This window comes from Schistocerca gregaria, chromosome 7, assembly GCF_023897955.1.
Source record: "Schistocerca gregaria isolate iqSchGreg1 chromosome 7, iqSchGreg1.2, whole genome shotgun sequence".
Taxonomy (NCBI): Eukaryota; Metazoa; Arthropoda; class Insecta; order Orthoptera; family Acrididae; genus Schistocerca; species Schistocerca gregaria.
In genome coordinates, this window is record NC_064926.1 from 554574098 (window position 1) to 554593533 (window position 19436).

General features: G+C 42.5%; 1 protein-coding gene across 1 annotated transcript in view; it reads left to right on the forward strand.

Moving 5' to 3' along the window:
* The window catches only part of LOC126282101 (cytochrome P450 6a2-like), a 106044-nt gene extending 94808 nt beyond the window's left edge, over positions 1-11236 (forward strand). The window contains exon 6 of the mRNA XM_049981561.1: positions 10222-11236. Within this exon, the coding sequence (XP_049837518.1) occupies positions 10222-10388 (167 nt within the window). The 3' untranslated portion in view covers positions 10389-11236. The remainder of the gene's footprint in view (positions 1-10221) is intronic.
* Positions 11237-19436: the final 8200 nt, after the last annotated feature.

Genomic DNA, 19436 nt, shown 5'->3' on the forward strand with positions numbered 1-19436 from the left:
TTCTATAATCTAATTTGCAAGTACAAATTTTGCTCCATGCTAGGGTACTGCAGATGCGTGTAAGATCGATTTGATCTCCGTTTGGTTGCAGTTTCGTTAGAGAGAGGGCGAACTGACTTCACATCTTTAGCCCAGCATGGTACATAAGTGGGACATAGAGCAATGGAAATCCAGAGAAGAAAAACAGCTATAATTTTAAATTTCGTGCTGCCGTTAAAAAATTCACAGGGAGGATGACATACGAAATGAAGAAGTACGAAAGAAGATTAGATGAGGAAAGAAGTCTCTCGAGGACCTTACGAAAACAAGGGAGAGTTTAGTGGAGATTTACCAAGACATCTAGAAATAGATAATTTATTGCCAGACGACTAGAAGTGCCATCGTAGAGCACTGAACCTCCATAATGCTCTTTTCTCTGTTTATCTATATGCGGTGTTCTTTGTTGCTAAGTACGTCGTCCATAGTGTCAACATTTAAGTCTTTCTTAGGGCTGCTCTGATAGCCTATCAAATGTCTGGATCATGACTTAGTATCTGTTTCTCTTAACTTCCTGCTATTTTCCTAAGTTTCTTCAACCTCCATTATTTGTTCTTCGAAGTAAAAGTTGAACGACAATGGTGATAAGTCCCAATTCTGGTTTATATCCTTCTTAACATGAAATTACCTTCCATTTTTTACATTTTTATTATCCCCTGCTGTGTTTTGCAAATGTTTTAAGATACATGACCGTAGGTGTACTGGATCCTTCATCTGTATCTAAATTTTATATGAATGTGCTCATTTTTGTTCGAACTTATAGTATCCATCGATTTCTCAAGGTTAACAAATTCCAACATTGTATCCAGATTTCTCTTCTTTTGCCTTCCACAGTCGAGTACTTTCTCTAGTACTAAAATATTTACGTTTGAAACTTCCTGGCAGATTAAAACTGTGTGGCGGACCGAGGCTGGAACTCGGGACCTTTGCCTTTTGCAGGGAATTGTTCTAGCAACTGAGCTACCAAAGCACGACTCACGCCCCGTCCTCACAGCTTTACTTCTGCTATCATCTCGCCTCCTACATTCCAGTCGCGGTTGGGTAGCTCAGTTGGTAGAGCACATGCCCGTGAAAGGCAAAGGTCCCGAGTTCGAGTCTCGGTCCGGCACACAGCTTTAATCTGCCAGGAAGTTTCATATCAGCGCACACTCCGCTCCAGAGTGAAAATGTCATTCTGGTATTTGCGTTTCTTTGCCATCTTCCCATGTTATTGAAATCAATTATTTACAAGCATGACTTCTCAATCTAACTGTCTAATAATTTTCGTATTGGTTCTGGGTAATGGAATGGTAACACACTTCAGAATACTTAATGAGAAATCATTCATCCTAGTGACATTTGAGGGATTGGGTTGTTTTGGGGGAAGAGACCAAACAGCGAAGTCATCGGTCTCATCGGATTAGGGAAGGATGGTGAAGGAAGTCGGCCTGCGCTCTCAAAGGTATCATCCCAGCATTTTCCTGGAGAGATTTAGGCAAATCATGGAAAACCTAAATCAGGATAGTCGGACGCGGGATTGAACCGTCGTCCTCCCAAATGCGAGTCCAGTGTCTAACCACTGTGCCACCTCGCTCGGTCATTGACATTTCACTCCAACGAAATTAAACTTCAAGTTTCTGCATCTCTCGCAGATTTCAGTAACTATGACAATATATCATCGAATCAAGATGGTTTGTTTGTGCTTGACCTAGTGCTCTGTCACATTCAGACCGCTCTTCTCGATCATATATTTCTGCTTCTTAATTTACTCTTCACTTTATTCCATGCATCGGGCTCGTTATTTTCCACCGTTAAGACCTTCGATGTAATATTCCCATCGTTATAGTCTTTCATCCGGATGTAATACAGATTTTCCATTTGCATCTCATTGTTTAATATTTATATATTTTACTTCTTCAGAGTTGTGTAACACCTTTCTGTACGCTCTGCTGATTTTTTTTTCTTTTTCAACATCAGCAGATGTTTCTCACATAGATTTTCATTTAGAATGTTTACAGTACCGATTGTTTCATTAGTAATGAACGTATGTTTGGACTCTCCTAACTCATTCGTGAGAACCCTATGTCTTCTTGTTTTGTACATAACCTCGAGCACTTCCTGAGTCACCCATTGTTTCTTCACCTCCATTTTAACTGCCCCTGTACCGTATTATCTGATTTTATTACTGCCATTCAAATTAAATTGTATTCCTCTTGTTCTGAGCTACTGTCGACGCTGTTACCTGGACTGCTGCTCAATCCATCAACAGAATCTTCAATTCGTTCTACTTCATCTTACAGGGTGTTTCAAAAATGACCCGTATATTTGGAACGGCAATAAAAACTAAACGAGCAGCGATAGAAATACACCGTTTGTTGCAATATGCTTGGGACAACAGTACATTTTCAAGCGGACAAACTTTCGAAATTACAGTAGTTACAATTTTCAACAACAGATGGCGCTGCAAGTGATGTGAAAGATATAGAAGACAACGCAGTCTGTGGGTGTGCCATTCTGTACGTCGTCTTTCTGCTGCAAGCGTGTGCTGTTCACAACGTGCAAGTGTGCTGTGGACAACATGGTTTATTCCTTAGAACAGAGGATTTTCTGGTGTTGGAATTCCACCGCCTAGAACACAGTGTTGTTGCAACAAGACGAAGTTTTCAATGGAGGTTTAATGTAACCAAAGGACCGAAAAGCGATGCAATAAAGGATCTGTTTGAAAAATTTCAACGGACTGGGAATGTGATGGATGAACGTGCTGGAAGGTAGGGCGACCGCGTACGGCAACCACAGAGGACAACGCACAGCTAGTGCAGCAGGTGATCCAACAGCGGCCTCGGGTTTCCGTTCGCCGTGTTGCAGCTGCGGTCCAAATGACGCCAACGTCCACGTATCGTCTCATGCGCCAGAGTTTACACCTCTATCCATACAAAATTCAAACGCAGCAGCCCCTCAGCGCTGCTACCATTGCTGCACGAGAGACATTCGCTAACGATATAGTGCACAGGATTGATGACGGTGATATGCATGTGGGCCGCATTTGGTTTACTGACGAAGCATATTTTTACCTGTACAGCTTCGTCAATAAACAGAACTTGCGCATATGGGGAACCGAAGAGCCCCATGTTGCAGTCCCATAGTCCCTGCATCCTCAATAAGTACTGGCCTGGGCCGCCATTTCTTCCAAAGGAATCATTGGCCCATTTTTCAGATCCGAAACGATTACTGCATCACGCTATCTGGACATTCTTCGTGATTTTGTGGCGGTACAAACTGCCTTAGACGACACTGCGAACACCTCGTGGTTTATGCAAGATGGTGCCCGGCCACATCGCACTGCCGACGTCTTTAATTTCCTGAATGAATATTTCTATGATCTTGTGATTGCTTTGGGCTATCCGAAACGTACAGGAGGCGGCCTGGATTGGCCTTCCTATTCGCCACACATGAACCCCTGTGACTTCTTTCTGTGGGGACACTTGAAAGACCAGGTGTACCGCCAGAATCCAGAAAAAATTGAACAGCTGAAGCAGTACATCTCATCTGCATGTGAAGCCATTCCGCCAGACACGTTGTCAAAGGTTTCAGGTAATTTCATTTAGAGACTACGCCATATTATTGCTACGCATGGTGGATATGTGGAAAATATCGTACTATAGAGTTTCCCAGACCGCAGCGCCATCTGTTGTTGACAATTGTAACTACTCTAATTTCGAAAGTTTGTCTGCCTGAAAATGTACTGTTGTCCCAAGCATGTTGCAACAAACGGTGTATTTCTATCGGTGCTCGTTTAGTTTGTATTGCCGTTTCAAATATACCGGTCGTTTTTGAAACACCCTGTAAGTTCCCAGTATTGGATTTCATTACGTAGTACTTCTTAGTTATATTCAAAAATTTCAGACCGTTGTTCATCACTACAAGGTTGTGGTCTTAGCCATGTTCCTTGCACACATATATACTTAGCTGACGCGCGCGCGCGCGCGAGAGAGAGAGAGAGACAGAAAGAAAGATTGAGTGATTAACGAGATCAGGAGGGGGGCGGCGCAATAGGCGATATCCGTGTTGTAACCTACTGGTCGAATACCAAATGCCACATTTCCTGTCTTGTACCAATCTACTAGCACTTGCAAAGAAATGTCATTAATTCGGTTGTGTATATTGTAGTCTATGTACTCCCCCACAATTTCTGCTCACTATGGCTCCCACTAACACCACAGAAATGTTTTTCAGGCCTCTCTTCTTCTATTCTGTTCCCTCGCTGATTTTGCACTGAACGTCTTCATTTCTTGCCTAGTTTACATACATCAATTACTCTCAGCACTTCCGGAACTACCACTAGGATTTAGGCGTTTTAATTAATTCCAGAAGAATCTATATTACGAATAACTTATCTTAACAAAATTATTACATGTTTTTAAACAGTTACGGTTAAATTTGGAAAAGGAAACAAAAATCAATTTTTTCCTCAACAGCGATCGCATTCGGGAGGAGGACGGTTCAATCCCGTCTCCGGCCATCCTGATTCAGGTTTTCCGTGATTTCCCTAAATCGCCTCAGGCAAATTCCGGGATGGTTCCTTTGAAAGGGCACGGCCGATTTCCTTCCCCATCCTTCCCTCAGCCGAGCTTGCGCTCCGTCACTAATGACCTCGTTGTCGACGTTAAACTCTAATCTCCTCCTCCTCAACAGTGACTTAGGTATATGTGTGTTTTACAGAAATTTTTCTTTAATCTGCATATGTTCTGTTTTTGCTTTAGGTTTGAGAGTGTCACCTTGAATTTCTTCAGTACCTTATATCATCGGTATTGATTTGGGGCACTCTCAGTTACCTCGACACTGTTGCACGTTGACTGTGCTGATTAAATAGATGTTATTTGAAATAGAAGCTGATGATTAGGAGCATACAATTTCTGTATAACAGAAATAATACGTGCGTATTATGGGTATCCACCTATCGATATATTCTAGATGGAAAAGAGACACAATTTTGCTTTGACTATAGCATACTGTGTTGCGAAACCACTCACCGTGCACGCAGTCAGATGTCGAAGTCTTGTGCCTCGTAAAACTCTGCAAATTTTCACTACCGTTGAACCTTTCGCGCTAATTAACGGAGATTTTCACTCTGTAAACAAAGTATTTCGCGACGGCAATCAAATGTAAAACATTCTCCTTTTTCTTGCCGCGGAGTGCGAGACAAACTCTGAAGCTTTCGTCGTTAGCCTCTATCGACATCGTCAGTAACAACTGACTGTCTTCACTGTTGCTGTGGTGGTCTTATGCAGCCCGTGGACGGCTTGTGATTGGTCGGCGACGGTAGCAGATGGTGTCAGTGTCTGCGCCGGAGGCGCCACCGCCTCCCTAGGAACGTAAACACTGCAAGGAATGTCTCTGCTGCTTCTCTGCCTCAGGGCCCCTGGAATTTATAATACCCCGTATGAGTGTGGAAGCAGTTGTATAGGCAGACCGTTCGTGCCATTTCCGACCGCTGTGCGGAACACCAACGGCTAATTAAAAATAGACAACTAGATAAATCGGCCGTTGCGGAACACGGCCTCACTAACAAACATAAAATGCTGTTTCATGAAGCAAAGATTTTGTACCACGCCTCCACATTCTGGGGAAATAAGAATGAGCGAGAACAACTTTAACCGTCGTAGCAGATATCATCTGGGCGATGCATGCAAACGAGCGCTCGATGCAGAGAAGCAGCAGAGACATTACTGGCTGTGTTTACGTTCCCACGGAAGCGGTAGCGCCACCAGCGCAGACAATGACTCCGTTTTCGACAGCGGTACGCAATCGCCGGCCAATCACAAGCCAACCAACCAGAAGCACTCCACGGGCTGTATAAGGCCACTACAGTGGCAGTAAGGACAGTATGTGGCTACTGACGATGACGATGGAGGCTATCGTCGGAAGGTAGAGATTTTATCACGTATTGACAGGCAAGGCAACCGAGAATGTTTTACACATTCCAATTGGAGACACCCTGCATTCCCCGCTCCCCGACCGACAATCGGCATTCTTCTTGGAGCTACATTATGACAGACCTTAATTTTCAGGATCCACTAGCTTTCACAACCGGTTACACAAGTATCCTGCAACTGCTCAAAAACTTTACTCAAACATGAAAATACGAACCAGAGATCGCCCACACAACACGCTGATTCAAGCCGACGGAGGAGATATCCCTTTCCCAAGCATGAACCATACAATCATCTTGACTTTTTCAACATCTGTTTCCGTGCTTGCGTAAATAACCATTACCAATATCGACCTTCAACCAAACTACACTCTCAATTGTTGCGAAGAAAAAACAAGAATGGGATGCGGTATTGATTTTAATGTAGGCTATTCTGGAGCTGAAATGTACAGACATTTCTAAAAATATTTTTACGAATGCACTTACTGACTGTCATGTGCTGGAAATTGGCGGAGAACTGAACACCGATTGCTTTACATCATTTAATGAAAACGGTACCTCTTTCCAAGATTTTTGGCCTTTGAATCACGTCACCGTTATTCAGACACCAGAGACTTCACGGAGTGTAGTACTTGTGTTTTTTATCACTGTCATTAACAGCGTCATCATTATTTACAGTACCACACTTCGGCAGATTGGGAAACAATTTTCTGAGCATTTAATATTCTCTTTTGCCGATAAACTCCACTGACTTTTTTACCTCTAAAATCAGTTCCACTCAATTCACACCTCGAAACTCTCTAATAAAACATTGTCAGCCGAATAAGCAATGTTCCTGTTTCGGAGATGCTGAAATAAGATGCTCACGAACCGATAGTATTTCGACGCTCGCTGAAAATTTCATGTTGGTAGCGCATTTCTTATACGTAAATCCATTCCCATATAACAAAAATTTCAATTTTTCGACAGTTCATTGAAGTAGTGTAGACTTCCTGATTGCTATTAGGACTTCCATCTCAGTAGGGCTCCCTTCCTCACAAAATAAGAATGTTGCATATTGTTTTTATCAAATCTGTGTCGAAATGATTTCAGGGAAAGTTACACACTTCTGATTTAGGATGCTTTTTACCAGAAGGACCAAATTCACTCTCAGAAAGTCACCGTTTTTGCTCATTTTTACAACTGTTAAAATGAGAAAGACACAGTTTTGATATCCCACACTAATATACAGCTTATATTAGCTGTGAACAGGTTCCCGGTTTTCTAGGCTATCATCAGCGAACTTATGAGTTAATGACAGTCCACACATCTTCAGAAAGAACGTCTATTGTACAAAGATAGTAATTCCCAAACATGCTCTACAGAATGTCCACATGTTGACTTGGCCTCCTCCATCACAAAAATTGTCTCCAGTCCAGAATATGTGGGACACCATAGGACGACATCTCCAGTGTCATCCATAAATACGATTAACCGTCAATGTATTGACCTAAGAAGTGCAGCAGGCATGTACTCAATCCCACAAACTGACCTCCGGCATCTGAATAATACAATGCATGCACGTTTGTATGACTGCACTCAACATTCTGCAGGTTACACCGGTTACCAATGTTTCAGGACTTCACATTTGCAATGGCTTATCTTGTACTTATATTAAGCTGTGACCTTGCTATGTTAATCACTTAAGTATCTTACCTAGACTAATGTATTCCCGAAATTTGGTGACGGATTTTTTCCCATCAGTGTATATAGAAAATCCGAATTGCAATGACTACATCTGGTACAGGTACAAAACAAGAAATATTCTGTAATGGTATAGTGTATGTGCCATCAATGGCTGAAGGTGGTTTGTTTCTCACTACTTTACGAAACTAATACAGTCGCCGGCCGCTGTGACCGAGCGGTTCTAGGCGCTTCAGTTCGGAACCGCGCGCCTCCTGCGGTCGCAGGTTCGAATCCTGCCTCGGGCATGGATGTGAGTAATGGCCTTAAGTTAGTTTAAGTAGATGTAAGTAAAGAAGGCTGATGACCTCACATGTTATGTCCCCTAGTGCTTAGAGCCATTTGAACCATTTTTAATACAGTCACAGCGACAACACTGCCAATAACGAACAAAATTAAGTCAGTCCAAAACATCACGCAGAGCGGAAGGTGCAAGCACTGAAACGATACTAATATTCCTCTCTTTCGATTGGAATTGTTACAGTGCTTACCGTAATTAAATTCCAACCAATATCATTGTCAATACGAAACCTATTCGAGCAAGGTACTGTGTAAAAAAATTATATGTAATAATAGTAGCCAATGAGAAATTCTGTTAACCGTGTGAGATATTTATACCGTATAATATAAATCTATACAGTGTTGTGGAAACTAAAGAGATAAAAATGAAAGCAGTTGACTAAATAACAGGCTCCTCGACTGAATGAATTGGTTCGTGTTCTAGTTTGTGAGAGGGAAAGGATGAAATGTGAAATTACTTCTAATTTTTATTTATCCATGTTGATGAGAATTTTAAATGGTAGCAGTACGTTTTGGGACGTCCTGAAACAACTTCTTTCAGCCACATTTGCACTTTGAATCGTTGCAGATGATTATCTGAATTTGTGTGTAACTAGCGTGCACTGCCAATTGTATTTGATACAGATTATGAGAAATTCTTATTGAGATAGTTGTGCAGGGTATTTAAAAAGGAACACTACCTTATGAACAAAGACTAAGCCCAAAAGTAGATAAGAGAGAGTTGCGTTAGCGATTCATGTAACTGAATATAACAATGTACGTTGTTACATACACGTGGTAGCAATTGCTCACTGATATTTGACAATAGTATAAGCGTGCTTTTTCAAAGAAGCACCATTAACGCATGATTTCTAGATCACTCCTGCACGAAATCAACAGCGGAAACTGTTATGGTGTATTCGGATACATGGGCCTCGATGTCCTGATGAAACCTATTCCACCACGCAGTAACTTAGTCTTCATGTATGATGCATACAAATTATTGCATCAGCTGTATGTAGTACGTATTGTTCACCGTGCGAAGAGACAGCTCCATGAATGTTGGGCGGTGTGTCACTGAACATCAAACATATACTCTTTTGCTCAGAGGGGACTCGTAAAACTGGTGTGGCTTGTCAGCAGTCCAGATTTGTAAATTCTGTGCATATAAGTATCCATCGAAGTGGTAGCAAGTTCTTCCAAATGTAAGGTTATAGACTATGTGTACCAGTGACAGAAAGCTACACTTTTTCATTTGTCATAGTTAAGAGAACATCAAGATATCAAATGGCTCTGAGCACTATACGACTTAACTTCTGAGGTCAGCAGTTGCATAGAACTTAGAACTAATTTAACCTAACTAACCTAAGGACATCACACACAACCAAGCCCGAGGCAGGATTCGAGCCTGCGACCATAGCGGTCTCGCGGTTCCAGACTGACGCGCCTAGAACCGCACGGCCGCACCGCCCGGCATCAATATTTCCATTTCTGCTCAGGTACGTCTTTAGATGCTAGTGCAATGCACATATCTATGTACAGACAGAAGTAGTTCATGCATGACACACATTTCGTAAAACTCAAGGAATACGCAGTGCTTTAATTGCTCAGCTTTTCTGGTTAGGGCCAGCCGCCGTGACCGAGCGGTTCTAGGCTCTTCGGTATGGAGCCGCGCTGCTGCTGCGGTCGCAGGTTCGAATCCTGCCTCGGACATGGATGTGTGTGCTGTCCTTAGGTTAGTTAGGTTTAAGTAGTTCTAAGTCTAGGGGACTGATGACTTCAGATGTTAAGTCCCACCGTGCTCAGAGCGATTTGAACCATTTCTTAGCTGGTTTGAAACTTTCTCACAGATCACAATTATGTGCTGGGGCTTTGCCCATACCGCCACACAGTTTGTCTGCCAGGAAGTTTCGAATTAGCGCACACTCAGAGTTTTGGGATTATATGTAGTATCTGCACTTTTGACTACCACTTTGGTATGAGCCCCTCATACATCTTGTCTTTTGAATATATTGACGGTGAACGTGACTGGGACATTCTTACCATAATTATCTGCGAAGGAGCTCTCCGTCTAAGTGGCACACCTACCGTCCTGGATGACAATGAATACTCTCCTCCAAAAGCGTAACTTATTTCTTCGACAGTATCGTACATGTGGTAAAAATTAAATTATTTTGTATAAGGTTGCATCACTTTTTGAACACACTGCAGTAAATGGACCCACAGGCATGACACAACAGCAATCGCTACAGCTCCGCCTTATGTCTTTGCTGCAGGGAAACACTTCGCTTTGGTGGAGATGAAGGCGGTGTTGGCAGCCCTGCTCTCGCGCTTCGAGCTGTACCCGAGTCTGCGCTCCGGCCGCAGGCCTGCCAACCCTGAGGGCGCCGGCCGCGACCTGTGGGTGCGCGTCACACCGAGGATCTGGTACAGTGACGACTGACGTGCAGGTCTGCCAACTCTGCGAGTGCAGACCAGACCTCTGGGTGTGAGTCACGCCCAGATGGGACACCGATGGATGAAGCCATACCTGACGCCCTCAAGGGACCAAGCCACGAGTTGTGGGTGCCACTCAAGCCAGGGATAATGGTACATCGACCGCTTCCAGCTCTGAGAACGATGACAGCGACCTCCTGGTGCTGGTCGTGTACTGCACCTGGTACTTCAAAAGATTATGTCCAGGCCAGCCAGTTTTAGTGGCGACGACCTTGGTACACCTGAGTACACTTGAGGAGCCACACCGATGATGACGTCATTTGACCACTGCAGAACTATTGCTGTCACCAGAAATCTACCTTGGCCTAACGGCGAAAACACTCATTTCTCAATGACATGCAGTGTTCTTCGATTCTTTAGTATCATCCCCGCAGTAGCGCGTAGAGGACATATTACCGCTTGTGTCTGACACACTAATTGTAACGAGGTTATCCTGAACATAGATTTGAGAGGACCTCACCTTTAAATCACATTCACATTAGTTGCTGACAGACCTTTGACAGTTACTATTATTTTAACAGTGCCACTTGAATACTTCGGGGTAGAGTAAGAGCGCTACAATTGATGAAATCTAATAGGAAGACAGTCTGCACTGCAGTACGTGCAGCTGATCATCTTCCCTTAGAAAAGTCCGTGTATTTCCTGCAGGCACCAACTTAAAAAGTGTGAGTTTCTTATGAGCTCAAAATAAATTCCCTCAACAACATATGGTGATCACGCCAATGAGCAGGAGGTTAAATCATTATCATAAGTGGCATAAAAATCTAAGCCACCTAGCGGCATTTTATTTGAAAATTCCTGGCATTCGCGAGCAAGTGCTCTACCGGTAGAGCACTTGCTCGGTAGGCAAAGGTCCCGAGTTCGAGTCTCGGTGCAGCACACAGTTTTAATCTAACAGGAAGTTTCATATCAGCGCACACTCCACTGTAGAGTGAAAATTTCGTTCTAGAAACATCCCCCAGGCTGTGGCTAAGTCATGTCTCCGCAATATCCTTTCTTCCAGGAGTCCTAGTACTGCAAGGTTCGCAGAAGAGCTTCTGTAAAGTTTGGAAGGTAGGAGACGGATACTGGCAGAAGTAAAGCTGTGAGTAGCGGGCGTGAGTCGTGCTTCGGTAGCTCAGATGGTAGAGCACTTGCCCGCGAAAGGCGAAGGTCCCGAGTTCGAGTCTCGGTCCAGCACACAGTTTTAATCTACCAGGAAATTTCGTATCAGCGCACACTCCGTTGTAAAGTGAAAATTTAATTCTGGCATTATATTTACTGAGCAATGGATGTAAATTAACTCAGCTTCATGAAACAAGACTAAATCATCGACGTTTCTAACCAAACGTAATAACAATTTGGTAAGATCAAATTTACTTGAAGCAATCTTTCGCATACTGCCTAATAAAGTTTCGTGTATGACGGAGTCAAACTTATCAAATCATCTGACACAAAGCCAGCATTCCCAGATTTTCACTCATTACAGTTTCATGCTACGCAGTTTAGTTTCCTCTTGTACAAATAAAATATGCGGCCACCTCTTAAAGAAAAGTTTCTCGCTATTAACATAATGGTGGTCGTGGTTAGGAGTTTGTGCCGCAGCGTATACTCGTCACAGTGACGATTTCACAAAGTCAATAAAACTGTTTCTAGCTTCAATGTACTCTATCACGACGTTCCTGCCTTGAGTCTAAATTTTCAACATGACTGCCCAGTATTATCACCCGAGCACGGGCGAAGTATCCAAAACCCGTTGTCTGTAACACTGACTGTCACAGCGTTGACGCCCAGAAAGTCTTGGGTCGCTAGTGACACCGCAACATGGGGTCTGGCTGCTGTATTTTTAGTTCGTAGTCTTACAAATGTGGGTGAGCTTTCTCATGGACTGCTTGATCTACGATAAACCACCTGCATTCCTCGTTCTCAGCTGCTGGTCAGCAGGTCTGTACTGTCCACAGGAAACGTTTGCTGAGATATGTGGCAATTAAGCAACCATTCCTCGCAACGAGTTGCCGGAACAAATCTATGAGAGTAAAAACAATCGCGAAATGATATCGGTCAGTGTCCTTACAGCAAGTCAGTGCACTCACACACACCCACGCACACGTACGCACACGCACGCACGCACACGCACACGCACGCACACGCATGGACGCACGCACGCACACACACGCACGCATCTAGGAGGGCAGAACTGACAGCACCCCGTCAGAGGAGAACGGTCTCTTGAATACGTTGATGCACATAACTGACTGTTTCTCACAAGGATCACTTGGATTCTAAGATAAAGCGTCCTGAAGTTCTGAAATAACAGTCTGCGACTCAGCATAATGAGTTTAGCTGTCTCAGGGAAACAGAAACGCCAAAATGTGCCTCAATCATTTCACGATTTCGTTACCATTCTCAGACACATGCTACCGTTCACCGGTTTTAAGTACCTCTTCTCCCATAGCTTAAAAGTCCTGGATAGATTCGATAAGAGAAACTGTTTCCTAATCATTTATTTTTATAATCATTGACGCATTTACTGAGCTGCATCTTATCAGAAAAGTGCATGTACAGTATTTCAATGCACTTTTAAATTATAAACATGTTGGTGAAATTATTTATTCGTGAAGAAGACTCCTTTCCTCAGTAAATTGTTAACTCTGAACGAACTCTGTTGTTGTATTTGTACAGTAAGACTCTTCGCGTAACAAAATGAAATGAATTGTTCTGTAATGACACTCTGTGTTAACTACAAATTACATCATAATGTAATGGAATCTGTAAAATACATAAAAATAATAAATACTATTTTTATAAAAGTAAAACTATCAGCCAATTTTGTTCCTACATTTCTATTGGGAATGCACGTAGGAAAGTTGGTAGGGTCATAGGTACACAAGACGTAAGCTCTATCTTTCGGTTAACCAAAAAAGACGGGAGTCGTTACGTCTGTTTGGGAACAGTTTCGGCTTTAGGGCACCTCTAATGTACAACACCTGTTGCCACTCAGGAGTTACTATATCGGGGAACCAGTACACACAATTTCCAAGCGACGTGCAGAACACCAACGGCCCAGTAAAACGTTGTGTCTTAAATCATCAGCATATCCTGAACACAACCTCACGAATAACCATCAAATTAAATTTTTCACCAAACATCTTGCCAAAACAAACAATCTGCGGTGCTGTTTCATAAGGGACAATGTACGGTATTGCCTTTACCCGAGACATCAGCCAAAATCTTCTTAGTTCATGGAAGTGGGCTCTCGACAGTGGGAGAGATAAAAGAAAGCAGCCCAGTTGTTTCCGATCCATCGGCCGCCACTACCTTCACAGACCTCGTCATGTCTTGCGGCATGACGATAGCCTTTTTATCCTGACGACTTCTGCGGATACTATCGTCGAAAGCTCGATCATTTATTCTATTCTTACGTGTTACAGGTATCGATACTTTTTTTACTGTGGTTCGTTTGAACGCCTAGGTGACCCCTTAAAATAAATGGAAAGTCAGGAAATAATGTTAGAACTGCGGAGACATAAGGTAAACTCACGTTGACCTTCGACGGAAAAAGAAAAGTGGAAATAAATCAAATACTGATGTGCGGCGAACCATTCCTCTGAGTATGAGAACCACAACCGTTCCGAGATCGCAGAAGTCTTTGGGCGAGGCTCTTCCAGTGTACACAGGGGCTGATACCAACAACAATGGCAGTTTGGCTCTAGTGAATGCGTCAATACTTCAATAGGAGCACCGTCCCCGTGATGGAAAAGAAGCCCTAATATAGAAACTGAAAACCGAAAAGCCTCCGGGGCCAAATAATGTTCATACTAAAAACGCGAAAATTGTTTCACTCGTAACCGTACGGTAGTTAGCTGCAAAAGGAGTACAGGGTACGTGATAGCGATAGGGCGACCTTTTGGACTAACACACTTGTAAACGTTAAGGAAAGACGGCTGAACGAAAGGGAGGGAGGTTCATAGAGTTAATCAGTCGCAATTCTTGGCTCTGTGAAAGGGAAAAAATAGTTATGACACGGTCTAGAAGTTATTGAAACAATAGAAACATGTGATAAAAATAACTAACTTTGATACCAACGAACATTGCGGGGGCACTTTTACTATTTATGGCCGCCCGCATTCTTGTGCAGAGACGAGAACAATAGACTAGCCTGTACCTGTACTACAGTTTCACCAACTGTTGTAGGATAGACAGTGGACGGACTGTGTACAAAAGGTTATCAAATTTGAAAGATGCCTGTTAAATAGCCACTTTCAATATTCAGTTTCATTATTTTTTTTTACTTCGCGAAATAGTTGTCGCAGCATTAGTGCAAAGATGATTCAGTACCCAGTATCGGCTACAAACACGGTGTCGTTATAGGTTTAGTCTGCGAGGATTTTGGAAGCACGCTTTGCAGTGCTTACAGTAGTACAGGTCAAGGGGCAGGGGTTCAAACAAATTTTGTTGGTTGCTGCTCTGTTAGCTGGTCTGGTGTCGACAGCAATGAGGCGAGGATGTTTATAGTCGAATGTGGCTATTCACTGAGCTGTTGTCTGTTGAGATTCTTCAACTTCTTGGGGTCATCAGTAGGCATTGCCTGTCTGCAGAGTTGTTCCGTTAACCATGCTTGAGATGCATACATTCGGTGGTTAAATTTTCACTTATTCACGTTATGAAATCCTGGAGTTAAGTATCACATGCCTTTGCTAATCCATTGGGTCTAGGATTCGTACAGAATACGACTTTCATCATTTCTGAAAGTATTACAGCCAACTCGGCAATTCTTATCTTTAGTTTAAGCGTATTAAATTATTCGTACCGTGAGGCTAAATTTCGTTTGTATGATGATTATGCAATTGCATTTACGTAACACGTGCTGTTTGTGGTCTTTATTATTGTATTTGTTATTACACGTATTATTCTGTTCATTTGTTTTAACAAGCAATTTATGTGCAGTCGTACATAAACATTTTATGATTTTGTTTTCATTGGTAGTGTATTTATTGTCTAACTGCATTACCGAGACCTGTACTTTGCAGCAATTATACTGTCGCTCTATGCAATATATTGCCTTTTGCTGTACTAGTTCATTCATTCTACGATTACCACTTGCTATGAGGGGGAGTGAAATGAAACCCAAACACCTGCTACAAAGGGATCATGGAATTGCTCGGTTCGTTGGTAGTTACCACATATATTTATTTCACTGCCAGACGACACCATCAGCTCCTGCTTCGTGCGAAGAGATTTCCGGATTGCAGCCAGTCGTCGCAAACATCACTCCATAATATTTCTACTAGACGCCTGCCATTCATCTTCAGGCCAGCCATCAAAGACTGACGAACACTGGTCACTGTTCATTGGTCACGATCATGACGAGCAAAACCAGAGCTCGTCTGTACGGAGGGTTAGCGTACTGACGAAGACATTCTCCGCTCCATCTTACATAGTCTTGCCGCGCATGCGCCAGAGTCACGGTGACAGAAGGACATTTTCCGGCGGCAGCGTCCTCGCTGATGGAACTGCAAGGATCAACTGTCGTCGGCGTTGCAGCTCCTTGCAGTCATCGAATTATTCTGGCGTCTTCGTCTGGAGAAAATCCCGGTGGTGACGGAATTCCCCTCATTATCCAACTGGTAGCCGCTGTCGCAGTTCATTGGATTCTCCGCGAAGCGTATTTCAAGCAATTCCTTTATAATGAAGTACCAACAAGGTGTCGCTCTGGCCAAAACTAATATTTTGTCACACTCCACTCAATGTCCGTTGGAGATAGAGTTGCAGACTCAGTGGACTGTGGAAGGCGAGTGCAAAGCTTATGTTCCGTTCAACGTTCTTCCACTGTGCGTGTTTTTTGTCCTGTACAGGCCATACACACTGGCAGGGAATATTTAGATTGCCCCCTTCCGCAATAACAAGTTACCCTTCACCGATTCCAGCAACTTCGAAAACAGATGGCGGACGAAAAATCGCTTTCACCTGAAAACTGCTAAAGATTCTTGCTGTTTTGAAGGAAATATTTCACAATTCGTGATCCACGGAATGCCGTCGGCCACTGATGGAGCCACAGCCTCATCCACTCTTGAACTTCCTTGTCCTACTGGAACAGACATCCACGCATGTGTTTCTTCAGTTCACCAAAGGTATGAAAATCGCGTGGTTAACGATCCGGGCGTACGGAGGATGTAGCAGTGTTTCCCAACGAAATCACTGAAGCATTGTCTTCGTCCGATTGGCTGTCTGGGTGCGGCCGTTCCGTTGTAACAAGATGATTCCATCTGATAGTGGTCTGACAGCCCGATGGCGAACGACAAAGCTATCAGGGTAACATCCCACATCTCCCTCACCAAATATATCCAAAGCTGAAACTCCCTGGTATATTAAAACTGAGTACCGGATTGAGACTCGAACGCGGGAAATTTGCTTTTTGTGGGCAAGTGCTCTGCCGAATGAGCTACCCAAGCACGACTCACGACTCGTCATTACAGTTTTGCTTCCGCCTGTACCTCGTCTCCTACCCTTCAAACTTCACAGAAGTTGTCCTGCGAAACTTCAGGATTGGCACTTAGAATATTGCGGAGATATGGTAAGCCACAGGCTGTGTATAGAAAACTACATAGATACTCTTCAAAGGGTTTGTTCTACAACTACTTGCATCCGACCGACGATCCTTCTCTATAATCTGAATAACCTACTCTGGAAATACCTCAGATTTGGCTCCGTTATAAAGTACACACAATATATATATATATATATATATGTGTGTGTGTGTGTGTGTGTGTGTGTGTGTGTGTGTGTGTGTGAGACTACCATTTAAGCTCTAGACAGGGGATTCAGGACATCACATCAAACCGTGTGCCGTCCATTCTTAAAAATTTCCGTGTTCGCTTCCATTTCTCTCTCTCTCTCTCTCTCTCTCTCTTTCTCTTTCCTTTTTTTTATTGCGGTGGACAATACTCATTATATAACAGATTCGGAATAAACACTTGATTATTTAAATCTTTGTGAAACATTTTGATGCTAGTAATAACACTTTTAATTTAATGTTACCCTTTCCAATTCATTTATCCTACTGTGACCCTCTTTCCGCAATTTCGTGAGGAAAAAGAACAGTCCACTCCTACTTGAAATTCAGCGATCTTTAATAGTGTCCATTCGTGTGTTGTGCTGATTCTTGTTTCCAATTTACACGTAGAGAAGAAACATAAACTCGGCGAAACACGCGGAAGGACATTATTAATCATTTTCGCCGAGAAAATGTGAGAGATTAATCGATTTTTTTCTGTTTTTTATGTTTAGTATTTCTCCTACAGTGCCTAGTTAGAGTAAACAAGAAGAAAAAAAGACGTTGCATAACATTTTCCCTAGTGATTCAAGTCCAATGTTTGTGCCTCTGTTTGTCCAAACATTATACATGATTAATTGGATACAGCACCCATCTTTCCACGAGTTAAAGTCTATTCCCAATTCAGTACAGGGAGTGAAGCCTCTCCTCGCACTTTTTTCCTTGATGACATTCTGTACGACAGACTCAAGGCGACAGCTATCATGTAATTGTGGCTCTTCCGTTTTCACGCTGCAACTGCCACAGTATAGTGACAGCATAACGTCTCCATAAAAATTTTGCTGTGGTTCTTATTTATCTAGTACTTAGACTCTGCAGTAAATGATGGGTTAGCGCTGGCTATGTTGCTGTTCTGCAGTCTCTGTCTGAAAAAAAAACAAATATCATGATAAATCTTGTCTACGAAGATGGTGTAGCGTTAAAAAGTAGTTCTAAAACAGAATTAGGCAAAATGATGCAACATGATGATGCAATATCACTGAGAATACATGATTACGTGCCAGTGAATAAAACGCACGGTGTCTTGTCATCAGTAAGAAAATCAGAAGTCATGCACCTTTGGGTACAGATAGATTAGCTTTCAAGACTATTGACTGGTTCAAGCACTGAAAGAGTCTCCACAGATATTCGTCTAGCAATAGCAAACAAACAGTTTTTCCTTTCATAAAAACTCTAAATAAGAAATCACTTAGTACTAACTTTTAAATCCGTTTGTATCAATTGTCTATCATACTAGTAGCATTACATGGATGTGAAACATTAATATTTGGAGAGAAAAACGAAGAAAAGTGTTAATGTTCGACAGAAAAATATTAAGGAAAAGTTTTTGACTAGTACATAATGAAAATTCTATGGAATGCAATTAAGAGAAATGTACAAACACCAGAATATGAACGAAATGCTTAAGAATAGAAGGTTGAACTAGGTAGGCCATATAGGTGATGGAGAACAGACTGCCTAGAAGAGCACTATGCAAAACTATAGATGGAACGAGAGGAAAAGGAAAAACCGGAACTAGGTGGTGAGATAAGTCCGAGGGGACACAGGTGGAGTGAACATCAACACTTAATTCACAAGTAGTGCACTCGACACAAAGGAATGGAAGACGCTCGTAGAGTTGTTGGTGTTAGAGCTGCCCCATATTCAGATTGAAGTCAGCTGATAGTTATACCTGCTTAAAGGAAGTCCCTCTAACTAAGGGCTCACCTTCAGAGGACGTCATGTTTCCAAGTAGAGAAGGAATTAGCATATTTCATCCAAATATAAGATGTATTGGAGATCATGAACAGCTTATAGGTGTTGACTCTGAAATTATTAGTGTATCGGAGCACCACTTAAATATAAATAGTTTGATAATTCAGAGGCTTGCTTTACCAGGATACAGATTAGTTGGCTGTTTTTCAAGGAGTTCCTTGCGGGAGTGGGTGATGTACTTAAAAAACAGTATTCAATTTGAGTACATAGACGTATCAGGGCACTGCATTGAACAGATATTTGAATGTTGTGTAGGGACAGTTGAATTTATTGAAACTAAATTTGTAATTGTTGTTGTTTATAGGTCCCCTAACTCTGACTTCACAGCACTTCTGCTCAAGCTAGAGGGGGTTCTTGATTCAGTTAGTAGGAAGTACCAGAAATTAGTTATATGTGGTGAGCTTAATATAAATTTTGTGTATGATGGTG